The sequence below is a fragment of the Rattus rattus genome, chromosome 12, assembly GCF_011064425.1.
Source record: "Rattus rattus isolate New Zealand chromosome 12, Rrattus_CSIRO_v1, whole genome shotgun sequence".
In the NCBI taxonomy this organism is placed as follows: Eukaryota; Metazoa; Chordata; class Mammalia; order Rodentia; family Muridae; genus Rattus; species Rattus rattus.
In genome coordinates this window covers 93,237,004-93,253,241 of record NC_046165.1, presented here as the reverse complement: position 1 = coordinate 93,253,241, position 16,238 = coordinate 93,237,004, and the positions used below count along the sequence as shown (strand labels likewise).

The 16,238-nt window shown below is 42.5% G+C and overlaps 1 protein-coding gene across 39 annotated transcripts in view; it reads left to right on the top strand.

Moving 5' to 3' along the window:
* Kcnma1 (potassium calcium-activated channel subfamily M alpha 1) overlaps nucleotides 1-16,238 on the top strand; it is a 694,984-nt gene that overhangs the window by 476,271 nt on the left and 202,475 nt on the right. For all 39 annotated transcript variants that reach the window (XM_032917294.1, XM_032917321.1, XM_032917309.1 and 36 more), the window contains exons 10-12: nucleotides 11,196-11,306; nucleotides 12,990-13,095; nucleotides 15,729-15,811. In XM_032917294.1, the coding sequence (XP_032773185.1) occupies nucleotides 11,196-11,306; nucleotides 12,990-13,095; nucleotides 15,729-15,811 (300 nt within the window). The remainder of the gene's footprint in view (nucleotides 1-11,195; nucleotides 11,307-12,989; nucleotides 13,096-15,728; nucleotides 15,812-16,238) is intronic.

The following is a 16,238-nucleotide window of genomic DNA, read 5'->3' as shown; positions in this document are numbered from 1 at the left end:
TTCATGTGTACCTGGGACCATACTTTCTACCCTCATCTGGACCCAAGGCTGCAAGAATTCAGAGAATAACTATATCTCCTTCATAATCTCTAACTTCCTGGGGCATTCTTCTGTGCCTGCTAGGTATGGGACTATATGTATCTTCTTCTGATTTCTTATGATTGGGGCCTAGTTTAGCTATTTGTTCAAAATAGACTGCTCTTCTCTTTCACATGTGTGTTCGTTCTCTCTCTCTCTCTCTCTCTCTCTCTCTCTCTCTCTCTCTCTCTCTCTCTCTCTGCCCCTCCATTGTCTTCCTACCTTCAAGTTTTACTCACAGTAGTTCCAGGCCATTTTTTTCAAAGGCTACAATATGGTTATTCCCTCACAAAGGTTCTTTTTATTTGCCCCTTCTGTGGTCTACCCTTGCCTAAAGAGAATCACCATGTACCATACCTTCACGTTTATTCATTCCACATGTGTTTATTGAATGCCTGCTCTGTGCCCTGCATCAGGGACAGATACATTCCAGCACACCTATTAAACCCTCCAGCTGTACCACAGCTCTCCCTCTCTCTTGAGCTCATGCTATCTGACCACCTAAGTGGTTGGGAAGTTCATCTTGAGAGCTTATTTAAGCTTGCCTCCGGTCCCAGGGAGTCTTCCTGAAATGCTGTGACTGCTCTCAGCCTGTCCTCCAGTGTGCAAGAGTGGGATGTGGGTTGATTCATGTGGTGCTATCTTGGCTTGAGACCATGGGCCTGCTTTCCTTTCCTGTTTACGTGGATCTCGGGTAACGCTCACTCTCACTTCTCCCAGGCCTGCAAGGGTTGGACTGTTCTTGGGAGGGATGTTTCCTATAAGATGTCATTTACGATTTCTCTGCCTCAGACATCGCTCAGGTTGAAATGGAACTGAAGTCTTGTATTTTACACAATCTTTGATCCCTTGTCAAGAAAGGCATTGAGCACTTCTCCTCTCGTAGCCCATGTGACTTCCCTGCAATATCTCAGGATTCCTAGATTTTAAAAACCATAAATTAGCAAATCATCAACATATCACCGGGGAGGTTCATCTGGTAGCGATTGTAGTCAGAAGGAAACATGGGCCCTAATAACTGATTTTCACAAAGATACAAAGAATTGTAGACAGACAGATACAGTAAATAGGAAGACAAATAGATAATTCAAGCTGACAGACCATCTTGAACTGATTAAGCATTCTGCTTTGATTAGCATTAAACTTTTTGTGGAAAGGAAAAAAGAAAAAAAAATGAGATTGCCCGCATACTTTGGGAAAATGACCCCTGATGTCTTCTGAAATTGGGTACCGAGAGGCGGATCACAAGGTATTTGGCATTAGATGCCTCACATGATGTAGTATCCCAGGCAGTCCTTTCCAATGGCAGGGGTCTTGGAGGGTGCGGATGTGGATACTTCCATCTTGGCATCTGCTTTGCATCCGTCTAAGGCACATCTTCAGTCCTTTTCAAACTTGAACATCTCCTGAAAAGAGACTTGACTGCATAGTCAATCAAACTCCGGTTAATGTGGATAGGATGAAGGCTTCCCCTCTGCCCCCCTTCCCTGCTGTCTTTCTTCCCTTCCACACACTTTGCAGAACGTTCCACCTATTGTTCTCCAAACAAGAATAGAATTGTAGGTGGGAGATGAACTGGGTACCTTGCAGGTTGGGGGGTGGGGAGTGGGGCGTTCAAGCATAGACTTTTGCTTTCAAATATTCTTGCTTCCATTTACAAAGGAATTCTGATTATGAATTTTCTAATTATAATCCCAAAAGACTCTTTCTGATCAGCCTCATGTTTGATGGAGTGAGTCCTTGCTGGGTAGATTTAGAATCCCAGGAAAAAAATGCAAGCATCCGAGACTAAGTTGCACCCTATTTTCTATCTTCCTGCCATGCCAATCATTCTGATAGAAGTCTTTCCAGAGTTGTGACGAGCAGTTCCTGGTAGACTTGGGGTTCTTTCCACCACTGCTGTCACCATCCTCTGAAAATAAAACAGCAAACTTTCTAACTGGCCAAGTCCAGAGTCTTTTTGTATTAAAATATCATAGAAGCCAATGCAGTGTGAAGGTTGTAGAAATCTGATTCTGTTGCTGTCAGAGTTGAACCTCCATAGAGTACTAGTATTGCGTGGCAGTGACCTGCTCCTTCCCCCACAACCATGGAGACTTGCTCTGAATGTGGGTACCGCTTGTCATTAAAGGTCATCTGTTCTCCCTCCTCTGTGCCATTTCAATAAGGAGATGTGGAGACAGATCAGAGATACATGTATGCCATTCTAAGACGTTTCATGATGCTTCTCACAGATGCCAAAGGGTCATGCCAGCTTGCATCTAAAGCAGATTTAGGAAAACACCCATTCCAACACATTGGAATTCCAACACAATTACTCAAACCTTCCCATGAGCCAGAAGTCATGCTGGACTCTGGTTAAAAGAATGAGTGTCCTGGAGAGGATGTGAGACATTGTCCAATCAGAGATGTCCAAGGAGCCAGTGGCAGCTAAATGGAAGCTTGATTATGTAGTAACATCATCCTAGTAAACTGCTCTTTTGGCTGGAATATGGTACAATAAAATCAGGAAGGTGTGAAATAATCATGAAGGCAGGAAGCACATTAGAGAGAGTGTTTCTAAGAGCATGTGATAACTCAGATTGTTGAATGTGCTCACTGGGGCTGTTTAGGGCCGAGGTAGCAGCAGAAAGCCAGTGTGCCTAAAAATCTTACAGATCTAATAAGCAACCCAGGAAAGGTAGGCAGGTCTAAACTACTATGCTCAGTGAGAATGCCTGAGGCAGCGCCTAATCGGTGATAAGGGGAGAATGCATCAGGTTGTCACAGTGAGACAGCCAGTCCCAGTAGAATGTGATGTAGGCATAAGACACAAGACTTGCCAAGTGTATTAGGGAGAGAGGCTGGATTTACCTTACAAATCAATACCCTTACCAAAGATAAAACTATAAACTTTTTAAGTGTTTGGAATCGTTTTTCTCTCATCCATCTTCATTTCCAAGGAGTGAAACTGGCCTGTCTGGGTCAGTGCTCTCTGTGTTTGTCCAGGTGTAGCAGCAGCAGGTAGAGACAGGTAAAGCTTCTTTGATCTAAAGAGAGAAACATGCTATTCAGGAAAGGACACTGCCTGAGATGAAAAAGGTCACCTCAAAGGTGTTCTGCTCTATTGAGAATGGCTAAGGGTCACTGAGTCCCAAGTAATGTGATGAATGGAATGCTGGGGGCAGGGGGGCAGAGTGCATTAGGAGACTCAAGGAAGAATCAGTGCAATTTGTGATCGCTCTGCCATTGTACAATTACTTATTAAGAAGGCTGTCTAGGGCTTGAGATGATGGCTAGTTTGTAGAGTGCTTGCTGTGAAAGCATAAGGCCCTGAGTTTTAGATCCCTAGAAAGTATATTCTAAAATCCAGACACAGGATCACATACCCATAATCCCAGAGCTGAGGAGTCAGAACCATGTGGATCTCTAGAATTCAATAGTTATCCAGCATAAACAAACCTATGAGCTCCAGGTTCAGTGAGAGATCTCATTTCAGGGTATAGAGTGATAGAGGAAGATGCCCTATGCCAATCTTTGGCTTCCATGCACACATGTACCCACCTGTGCATTTCCATATACAAATTCCCCTCTCTGAAAGGAAATAAAGGAGAAAAGAAATAGCAAATTGGCAGTGATGTGATAATACCTGAATACTGGGTACTTATAAAAACTAAATGAGAAACTGAAGCAAAGGTCAACAAATCTACCCTTAGGGATCTATGGTGTAAACAACAGAAGTGTTTTTTTTTTTTTTTTGCTGACTAAGTAGTTTTAAAAAAACCCACTAAAGTAACTTATAGAATCCAGGGGAAATCTGAAGAGCAAGGTCCTAGAAAGGACCGAAAACAGCCAGAAATGAGGCTCTTTGATCCAGGAAGTAGAAATTCATGGTCATTCATTACAGAATTTGGCTACCAGCATGGTTCAACTCCTACCATTTTCTTGAGCAACGATTAGGCTTACTTGGATATGGAAACTTGATTAGAGAAAACAAAACCATGTGAATTAAATGTGAGATGCTTTTGACAGAATGAATGGTATATGCTTGATAGGTGGAACCAGCCTTTGTCAAGCCTTTGATTGATAGTCCATGCAGTAACCAAACCACAACAAATGTGTAGTCATTCATCCCCCATAGTCCAACTCTGATCCCGTGTCCTTTCTGATTATGGAGATCTTATTATGGTTTGGAATGGGGGCTTAGTTCTCAGCTACAAATGACAAAGAGCATCAGTTTTGTGGGCCAAATTCTGGGAAAGGGCTCCCCAGTCTCCTCTGCTGGGTCCTTCAGAGCTCCCTGACCTTGGAGCTCTGCTTCATGAAGGTGCCTTTGCTGAGATGTTTGGATCTGTTTGCTCCACTGTCTGCCCCATTTAGTGAAGCAGTAAAGCAGACTGCCTTTTCCAAAATACCCCTGTTGACAGCTGCATAAGACAGCTCCCTTCTCTTCCTCACCAGGAGGCAGATCACATTTCCTTCCGTTCTCATTAGCAAAGTAGTAGATGTGGCCAAGAGCAGATGATCATAGCCTTAAACCTACTTGGGAACCCCTCCCCTTTTCTTTCTTTCTTCCTTCCTTTCTTTTTTCTTTTTTTCCCCTCCTTTCTCTTATAGGAAATAGTTATAGTCAGGTTGGGTCTGTGAGCAGGATGAGTACTCCATGTTCTTGTTTTCATTTTCTTTATGGACTTAGGAGAAGGCTCCAGGAGGCTGAGTTAGACAAGCATTCTTGCAGTTTACTGTTAAATGTTGACCATGTTTCTTGGGTTTAGCGTCCAAGCCAAGCATACGTTTGCAAGCAATAAGTCTTGAAAACAAATGGCGTGTGTCTGTGTGTTCACGCTGAGCTAGAGCTAGATGCTGGGTTAGGATGGGAAGATACAAGCAGCAGGCTCTAGTCAGTTTGCTTTGATTGTTGGAGACAGTCTTTCCCCATAGTCAAGACAGACTCGTGGGAACAGATTTTTTAATAAAGAAAAAGGGAAAGTTGAAATGGGTTTACTTTTTAATTCTGCAATGGAGGCAGAAGCCAGAAAGAGAGAACTCAATAGAAACTGTCCTGAAGACACAACTCAAATCAGGGCCAGTTGCCTTAAGACAAAGCAGCCAGAAAGACATAGCTGGGTAATGTAGGAAGTGAAGTCAGGCTTTCATGAGAGAAGTTCAAACTCGACACAACAGGGCAAACATGGCACTGATTGCCATGAGGCTTGCATGGCCTCTGACTACCCAACTTCTGTGTGATATAATACTATCCATTCTCCTTGCCAAGCACTCCTTAAAACCCAATCATCTCCTGCCAGGGGCTACTAATGGTGGGAGGTGCTGGGAAGAGGTGGGATGAGAGAGACATGATTAGAAAGCTCAGCAGGAAGACAGAAGAGAGTCTAGCATATGCACTTGATATAAATATTATAGTTTCACAGAGACATCTAGATCAATACATGCCACATTTCATCTACCTCTTTGACAAAGTGAGTGCAATGTATTCAGAAAAAGCTGTATAGGATTTTCAATTTACTCTGTATGATTTATTGTGACAAGATGGCTATGGGTTTCTTAAGTTCTTTATACTTGTTCCAGTAAAAATGGATATAGTATCTTTAAAAATAAACAGCCCAGAGACATGCATCTTATACTATCTTCCTGGTGCGAGTCCTGGCTAAGGAGAGATCTAAGACCTCCCCGACCTTGGAAGACCTGATTGTGGTCAGATTTGCCTCAGTCTTTGCTCTTTGGCTCCCGGAATCCTGAGAGAGGTTGAGGGAGTAAACAGGGAAATCAATCAGGAAGGGATTGCAGACGTCTAGACAAGATAAAATGATGACAAGACCTAGCGTATAGGCAGGGAGCAAACACCCCGTAGGGATTCATGTGGGTCTGGTGGGTGAGGTCCTGTCAGCCTCTTCACTTATGGTGACTGGCTCTGCGTCACAGAGGCCTGCTCTGCAGTCTCTTGATACCTAGCCAAGGTCCTTTCTACATCACTTGATGATCTTCCTTTTAGAAGGCATCAAATAGCGAGGGCAATTCTGCCTTCCCTGGGTGCTCACCTCGCACCAAATGGCTGAGCATGTTTCATCATCAAGTGAATAGAGGCATTAGACAAAGTATGTGCCATACATCCTCTAAAGGTAAGATATACCCGGACATGTGAGTGGGTAGGGACCTATTGCCAATACTCTGTCATGGTGAAGTATAGAATGTTGGATCTCAGATATACTGCCTGGTGTGTGTGTGTGTGTGTGTGTGTGTGTGTGTGTGTGTGTGTGTGTGTGTGTAAAGTATATATATTTTTTGTTCTTGTTGAACTAAACTGGCTCTCAATGACTCCCTGGTGGCCCATCACTCAGAGCCTTGAAAAGCCCTGTCCTCCTCTGATATCTCCCACCCATAAGGTCACCCTAAAACACAGGAGTGGAATTGGTTTCTGAAGCAGGTTGCTACTTGACTCTGGAATGTTGGCTTTCCTGGCCCACTAGAACAACAAAAGTAGACCAAGGAGAACATATGTGACAACATTCTAAAGGTGGAGGTAGCTGGTGGTCGGAGGAGCATAGTCACAAATATTTGGTGATGAATGATGTCCTATGGAATTAGTGGCAGTTCCCAGTTACCCTGAGAGAGTCCAGTGTAGTCATACATTGGTTTCTTATTATGCAATCACACTCAACCACAAGACGCCATAGTTGTTGCTCAGCTTACAATGCTAATAACCATCCCTAATTAAGCTAGGGTTTAGGGTCCTTCCTCAGTGCTGGTACTGGATGAATAACTTCCTTCCACCAACTCATTTGCTACCATTGTATTGATATTTAATATACTTCCTTGAGATAGATTTTTCATCTAAGCCATTAATATTAACTTACATTTACGTTACCTTTGCCTCAGAAATATCTGTCCATCCATCAAACTTTGTCCCACTCACAAGTGTCATTCAGATTAAAGTGGAAATGATTACTGATTTAGATCTGTTGTCTGTCTTCACACTCCAAGGGGTCAGGCCCACATAGAATCCAGTCATGAAGATTAACCTTGGGCTCAAAGAGGCTACATCCAGAGCCACAGATGTGTGACCCACTTAAGTAACTTCTGCTGTAAATGGTGATCTCTTCATCATTCTTCAAAATCCTGGTCTGGTGGGAGAGTCCTCAGTTCCATAGGAAAGCAAAGTCTGATCTAGATACAGACATTATTTTTGAAGCTCCTTGACTTCTCAGAGTATATGACTAAAGTTAATGTTTGGTCTAGAGTCTGTGCACACTGACATTGGTAATTTCTGTGTTCCTTATTATTATTTTTGTTGTTGTTGTTGTTTGTCTCCTTGAACCTTCTGGGCCAATTGAGAAGATGTAGCTTAAACTAGAGATGTTGAGAAACTGATGTCTTCTGGGAATTTTGTCTCTATCTACCCTATTCTCACAACAAACCTTTCTGAACCTCTAAGAACTCCTGCAATGCCTCCTCCTCTATGCACTGGCCAATCCTGCCCACCCTGAGGGAGCAGAAGCTGACATTTGAGAATCAAAAGGAATTATACAGGTCACATGCTGTGTACTGATATAAAGATGCCACATAGTCCCCATCATTATATAATGCTGATATTGGGTCCCTTTGCTGGAGCATGAATTCTCTTCAAGTCAATCTTGGAGATAACCTCAGGAATGAAACACTCTTTGCAGTGCCTCTATAGCTCTGAATTGTTGCTCCTAAGATGAAAAATAGGTGAGACCTGTTGAAGACTATGGAATTAATTAGTGTCTGACATCAGAGTATGAATCTCCCCAGGCACGTTGGTAGGTATTGTGGAAGCCAGCAGAGATCATTTGGACAGGAATCTTTGACCTTCCTCAAATCATCCCCTGTAAATATCCACTGCTTCCAAGGAGCCCATACACTGCTCTGAATCATAAACTATTTTCAGTCAGATTGAATAGATGGGATAATATGTATCACATTTCTTCTTTTTGAAACAATATTTCTCCCCAAACTATTGCCTGTGGGATTATCTCCATTTGCCAACCTTTCCCCATTCTCCTGTAGGAAGTCTGGCACTTCCTCAGACATGAGCCGCCAGGCCTGATCTTCTGGTGCTGATACAGGGGTAGAGAGGCAGCATCTCCCCATTCATCAATTCTGATGACATTCAAACATTTTCAATATGTGTGCTCCACGATAACTTCCATTGTATGGAAAACAAAATGGAGGGAAATGATTATTGGCACAAAGTGGGGGAGGCTGTAAATCTTCAAATCAGATACAGGACAGATTGGAACAATATGGCTTCTTCAAGGTTGCCATGATAATGTACCTAATAACTCTCCCTGGGCAAAAAGGCAATCTGCTTTCAATCAATCCCTACCCCCAGAACCCCCCCTTTTCTTCTGAGCAAAAATGCCAATTACGTTGAAGGAAGATTTTGTTCTTCCTTTTTTGATAAGAACTGCTCTCCATCCCAGAAATCATGCTGTAGCTAAAAGATATATATTTTCAATTGTCTATCGTGGTATCAGACAGCTAGCACCAAATGAAAAAAAAAAAGTCAATCTTTTTACCCCCTTCCCCTCTCCTGCCAGCATTTGTCTACTTACTTCTTGAGAGAAGTGAAAGCTAATTAAAGGCTTAAGGGATAATATTGATTGCATTGGAATATATTTTATATGTACCCAGTACACTTTCAAAGAATAGAACCATGACTTTTTCTAAGGCTAAATAAATCAGCTGGCTGAACCTTTGATTCAAGGGTGATGTGTTGGGGGCAGGGCTCATCTCCTCCCCTTCCACTTCGCACATATCTCTCTCAGGATGAATGATTTCAGAGCAGCAACGGGGGTGGGAGGAGGATGCTCACTCCATTCTTTGTGTACAGGACAGGAGGGGTGAATGTTCAGCTGTCTGAAGCCACCATTCATTTGAGTCTGGCCTTGAATAATAAGTAGGCATGTTCCAGTATAGAACTCTCAAGTTTGCAGTATCTGATACAGAGGCTGGCTAGGTGAGATGGACCTCTCAGCTTCTCCTTGTATGGACTGGAGTAAGTGGCTTGTCTGGGATATCTCTCCTGCCATCAAAGCAGGGAACTAGAGTCCTTCCTTGCCTGGCTTGCTTATCTTAGCCAAGTTCTAGATAGCCTCAATTGCAGAGATACCTGCAAGTTGGATTCCTGTTAGAGGTTTCTCCATCCTAGTGTCTTTGTGCAGGACATCATAATGCACCAGGTAACCCTATAACCACTTGTGTAGAGTTCAAGTTAGGAGGAAAATCCTCTTTCTTGGACACCTTCTGGACATGCATGTCAATTCAGAATCATAAATCTCATTCAGAATCTGCATGATTCTTAGACTTTGCTCATACGTGCACTTATGCTACAAGAAACATTTTAAGAGATGATAAAAATGGTAAAAAGAAATCCAAATAGTTTTTTTGTGTGTGTGAATTCAGTTACACAGTGTATTTTGAAGCCTTATAGAAGGGTTCAGTGATATGTAGCTTTGGGCATTACGTTTGGATGGGTGGCTAAGTGACCCCTCAACCTAGCAGGTGCTATTGAGAGGGTAATATGATCATGTTCGGATGTCTTTCCTGAAGAACCCCACTGTCATTTTTTCTTCACCTTCGTGACCATGGTTTGCCTGATTGCTTAGTGCACCACCGTAACAATAACAGTCCATAATGGTAATATTATTAACTGTACCGCACATATTATTGATTTACTCTTTGTTCTGCACCATTATCCTTTCCCCAATGAGTATACTGCATTATTCTCACATCCTTAGTCAAGCACCAAATTACTACAAAAGGGCAGACTCTTGTAATGACGTCTAATGGGACATCACATAAACCATCATCACCGCTTCCTATAATAAGCTGCCTCCAGCCAATGAGTGTTCTACCATATTACAATGCGAACAGAGAAATTATAAAGGGCAAAGGACTTGGGCATTCTGAATTTGTCCTGGGAAATTGCCTTACTACATGTTCACCACCTAACCTAGTCTTAGAACACACTAGAGATCTATCCTCTGTTACTGTCAGCCTGAAGGGTGGAGGGGTATGAGTTGAGCCATTTAGCACAGTGTCTTTGATAGAAGCCAATGCTTATAGCTTCATAGTCAAGCTTCAGCCTTTTGGTCTTGGGGCCAATTTCCGTGATCTTGTGACTGAGTATCATGAAGCAAATGTAAGTGAGCCAAGGATACACTGATGCTAAGGTCATATTGTTTCAGGAAGAAATGTTGGAGAACCTACAGGTCTTAAATCTCTGGAAAAGGATCTCACTTCCTTGGGATGAATGGATATTTCTAGAAACAGAGTTCAAACCACTCTATAACAAAGGCAAAATTTTCACATTCATTATTTCCCTGGCTCCTGCCCAGTGGATCGGTCTTCAGGTGAATTAGTTTGGCTCTCATGAGAGTCTCAACACCCTGAGGCGGCAGCCCTCTGGGGACACGGTCCCAGCAGGTAGCTTGATTGTCCATTCCATGGGCGTCCCATCTCCATTTATCCCTGAGTAATGCTCACTTACTGTAAAGTGTTACATGCCCCCATTGTTGGAGAAGTTATAGTGGAAAAATGCAAAATTTCCTTTTTACTGCTTATGGCCAGCCGAGCCTATAACGTGTCAAGCTGCACATTAGCCACCCTGATAAAAGTCCGCTTTCTTACACACAAAATCATCGTTTCAGCAAGATTTGTTATCTCATTACCTGATAAGCTGTATGTCATAAACCAAGACTGCTGCGGTAAATCTCCCAGGAGGACGCTTTGTGGGCAGAAAGGGGGAGATAGGAATCTGCAAGGAACTTGATAATGTAGCATTTAAGCGCAAGCGTAATGTCACTTATTGTTAAATGCATAAAACCACTTGGCCAAGTGGCTGGGCTTTTAATAGGATTTTGTGCAGCATAAGGTGAGCAGCCATATGCTTTTCCCCCTGTCCAGGAGCCTCTGAGCAACTGTTAGTGACATCGCTTTGCCTCATGACCCTCTGGGGATGGGCGCTGGGTTTACTGGGGCTGAGTGGGGAGACGTACATTGTTCTTGCAGCAGCTTCAGTTCCTCTGCCATCAGGGATTGGGGTATGGGATCATGTTGCTGGGTCTGGTTGACTCTAACTGCCTTCTCCTGTACAGGCACATTGTAGTCTGTGGGCACATTACTCTGGAGAGTGTCTCTAACTTCCTGAAGGACTTTCTGCACAAGGACCGGGATGATGTCAACGTGGAGATTGTTTTTCTTCACAAGTAAGAGAGCCCACTGCTATCACCAGACCCCTCCACCTAAACTCATGCTTCTCTCTGAGTGCCTGTAGGTGTGGTGGAGATGGAGGTGGTTGGGAATTGTAACAGGGTTGAATAAGCCATGATCAATTCTGGCTCCTTAGGTAAAAGATAGTTTTCCCACAAGAATGGGGAGGTCAGTTTAGAACCCCTGAACCATGAAGCAACACCCTAGTTCAGGGTTCAAAGCAGACTCCAGTGAGTCAGTGTAGGACTATATCTGAGTTTCTTTCTGAAAGATTTAACAGTGGAATTCACTAGTGATCCAAGTTACCACCCTGGTACCTTCTTCAACGTGGGCCTATGCAATCAGCTGTGTCTGTTGAGCCACGATAGAATAATTAATATTATCATGTAGATACTTTACCAAATGCAGAAAAGGGACCAAGCAGGATAAAAGAGGAAGCAGGATGACATAGTTACTTCTCACACTGCTCTGACAAACCACCTGACAAAATAACTCAAAGAAAGAAAAGTCTGTTTCCCCTTGCAGTCTGAGGATCCATAGAAACACAGTAAGAGAGCATGGTGGTGAGAGTATGAGGCAGCTGGTCATGCTACATCTGCATTGTGGAAGCAGAGAGAGGTGGATGCTGGTGCTCAGTTAGCTTTCTCCTTTTGTATCTAGTCTGGGACCCCAGCCCACAGTATGGTGCTGCCATGTTCATGGAGGATCTGCCCACCCCCTCACCTAACCCAGTCTAGATAATCCTTCATATAAATGCTCAGAGGTTTGTCTCCAAGGTGATTCTAGACCCCATCCAGGTGACAGTATCAATTATCACACAGGTATTAGGCATATTGATACCGTTGTTCCTGAGTCTCCATCTGGTTCTGTGCAGATGGATTTCCATGTACTCCACAGACATAGTGCCCATTGCTTCTTTAGTCTTAATCCTGATTTAACCAATGACTAGCTGGGCAAGTTACTTCACTTCCCTGTGCCTCAGCTCCCACAACTATGAACAGAGGAGATAATTCTACCTCCTTGGACTATTTTAAGAAGAATGAAATGAATCACTCCATGTGAAGTGTGCAAAGCCCAGTTAGATATACAGGAAATGCTCACTAAATGTCAGCTACTACTATGAAAGAAAACCTGGTTAGGCTATACAGTTGACTTAAGGATAGATCCCTCCATGTAAATACATTTCCCGTGGGCAGACTCTTGGTAAGGCATTAGCTTACTTAGTTCTGGAGGCTGAGATGTCCCACAATCTGCCATCTCCAAATTGAAACTCCCACTCATGTTATGACTCAATCTAAACTTAAAGGCCTGAAGCAAAAGGAGGCAGTGATGGAAAATCCTAATCCGCAGAGAAGAATGGAAGGGATAAGATGTCATGATATAGCTATTTAATGACCAATGAACACCCATGCTCCAGCTCTGGGTTTCCCAGTGGCAACAAAGAAGAAGACAATTTACCACACAGACCCTTATCTTTGTAAGGCCAGAGACCTCTGGGTTTGGTTTCCTGGAGAGTGAGTGAAAAAGACTCTTAAAGAGTCTTTCATTTAGGGCAGTGAAGGAGGCTTCTCTGAAGGTCAGGGCCTTTGTTTACACCTTTATGTGGAAATTAAAACCTAGGGAACCATGGAGTCTAAGATCTGTCTGCTCTAATGGCTGCTTCTCTTCTGTCTGTGCAGCATCTCCCCTAACCTTGAGCTTGAGGCTCTGTTCAAACGGCATTTTACTCAGGTGGAGTTTTATCAGGGCTCTGTCCTCAATCCACACGATCTTGCCAGAGTCAAGGTAAGGAGAAACAAGTGTTATCACTTCTTTGGGGTGGGGCCATGGTTCCCAGGTAGGCAGATTTCGAGCCATCTCCTAACCATTAATGAGGTAACTGAGATGTTACTAACTCATTCACTGGCCCCAGGGTGTTGCTCTGTTGCTGGCTCACAGGAGATCGTCTATAACTTTCCCACACTCAGGTTAGTCTCAATGTAGAACCTAACTCTTCTGTTTTCTTCAAAATCAGCCACTCCCAAAGTAAGACTTAAATATCCAGTCAGAGTCATCTCATCCCAGTAGTTCAGTGGGTAAAGGCTCTTGCTGCAAAGCCTGGTGGCCTGACTTAGATCTTCAGGATCTACTCAATGGGAAGAGAGAACCAACTCATCCAAACTGTCCTCTCACTTCACACACACATACACACACACACACACACACACACACACACACACACACACACACACACACATAAAGGGGAGAGGAAGAAGCATTTCCAAGAAACTGTAGAAAGAAAAAAAAAATAAAGCTACAGTAACTGAACAGAAAATAGGACCAGGAACATAAGAGTCAAAAAGAATAACAAAATGACAGCAAAACCACACACTTTTTAATAACTTGAAGTAGGAATGCCCTCATCCACACAGTCGAAGGACATAAATTAGGTGAATAACTTATAAAACAAACCATCTTTCACTTGTTTTACACAAAACTCATCGAACTTTCAAAAATGCCAATCACTTTAAAGTGGAAGAGTAGAAAAACCATCCTAAGCCAATGGGAGCAGATGCCAATATCCTAGTACACCCACAATAGACGTCAAACTAAAATCAGCCAGGAGAGACAAAGAAGGACACTTCATGCTAATCAAGGGAACAATTAACAAAGAAAATATTATAATAATAAGCATATGTGCACCAAATTCTGGTATGCCCAATTTCATAAAGCATATTATTAGACTGCAATATACAGAATAACTCCAATTCTATAAGTGTGGGTGATTTTAATACTCTCTCTAATAATAAATAAATGTAGAAAAATTAATTGAGATGGATTAAAAAGGCAGGCACAACAGAACATGATGAATGATTAGTTTTCACCTGATTGAACTCGGTATGACTCCCAAATCTATTATTATAGCTAAAAGGAATTACAGAAAGCTGTAAAACATTTGAGCTTCCCTTTTCCAAAAACAGATTACTCATCAGTTGGTGATAAACTCATCATATTTTCCTGGACTCCTCCAAGTGGGCATCTTCTCTTAAAGTACATTCAAGGCTGTAGTAAAGAAAGGAACACAGCAAACCAACATCTTCTGTTTTATCCATCTAATGCAGTTGTCATCAGTGTGTCCAATATGTAAGGTTCATTAATGTTATGTGAATCCAAGGAAGTCTAAATGCTGATTGTGGTCATCAAAGAGTTCTGTAATTTCTCCAGCAGCAATCCTAGAAAATCTAAAAGGACTTGTGTAAAATTCTTTACATTGTTAGAAAAGAAAAAACATCAAGAGACAACATGTGACATAACATTGAGGGAACCAGAGCCCTTGGAACAAATGCTGGGACAGCCTAGGAAGTAGAACATTACAAGCAGAAGAAAGTGCCGACCCAGGTTAGCATGAGAATTCTCATGCTTACGTAGGATAGTTCATCTTAATATTATCCAGACATGACTCCAGTCATAAGTACAGAGAAAATGGCTTTTGTTCACAAACCTAATTTAAATGCGAGCAATTATTAGCACATCAAACTCACAGTCCGTCTACAGAACAAGTCCCCTTTCGGCTCACATTAAGATAAGTCAGTAGGTTGCCTTTTGGATCCATCTGTAACTTATCATTTAATTTATGTAAATTATTTGCCTTTTGAATACCTGAGTAGCAATGAAAAGAAAACAGCATAGAGCTGTTGTCTATTGAAGGCTCTGATTTCTCATTGGGACTCACAGAATGAAAATGTGCGTAAGGTCTGATGAAGGAATCTCAAAAAACAAGGTTTACTTATTTTAATTTTATGTGTGTGAGTGCCTTGCCTGCATGTGTGCAGGTGTACTGCCTGTTGCCTGAAGCCTACAGGTCAGAAGAGAGAGTCTGATGCCCTGGTACTGGAGTTATTAATGTTCTGAGCTGCCATGTGGATGTTGGGAACTGAACTTACATCCTCTGCAAGAGCTGTAAATGTTTCTAATCACTGAGCCATCTCTTCAGCCTCTTGATGATTCCGTTCCATGTTGCTGAATGTGCAACTGTTTTGTTCATGTGCCCACCTCAGGGAAGGGGATTAACCCACCAACCTCCACTTCCTGGCTGGAAAAAATGAGGATGATAGCACAAGACAGTTGAGAAGGGAAGTAGGGATAAGATTGAACAGCCTAATTAAGTAAATTTGAAGGAATTTGGCAAACATGTCTATAAGCAGCTAGGCCAAATGAAGAACATAATTACTCAGGTTCAAGCTGGAATGTTTATACTTTAACAAGAACCTGACCTGTAACCTATACTTTTGACGAAACTATATATTTTTTTATAGTTTTTCCTTTCCATGTAAAATACCAGGTTCTTTAAAATGCTAATAACAAAGAGAAGACTGCATCGAGTGTAGCTGTTTATATGGTTGTGTTTGTTATGATTTTTTTTCCTTTTGGTCCCTCAGATAGAGTCAGCAGATGCATGTTTGATCCTTGCCAATAAGTACTGCGCTGACCCGGATGCAGAAGATGCCTCCAACATCATGAGGTAATTCAGGGGTTCAGGTCCTGGGGAAAGTCTTGGACTGGTCTCCCAAAAACCTATGTGCAATCTTTTCTTTGGGTCTACAGAGAACTGTCTCTGTGGACCATCTTTCTTTGATAGAGCACCCAAGAATGACTCCTGTACAGGGATGGTAGAGCTGATGAGAATGTTGACATACAGGGTACCACCAACAGGAAGTTCAGACTTAGCAAATGCCATGACTAATGCCTACAGTAACTCTTGGGTTTCAGATTTCTAGAGAAAGAACTAGAAAAGGTAAAATAGATAGATAGCTGCAGGTCTGAATTAAAATGATTTGCTCACAGGGCTGGGAAGACAGCTTAGTTGGTAAAGTGCTTGATGTATAAGTGTAGGGGGTTGAGTTTGAACCACAGAACCAATTTTTTGAAGATGAAACATTGTGGCACCC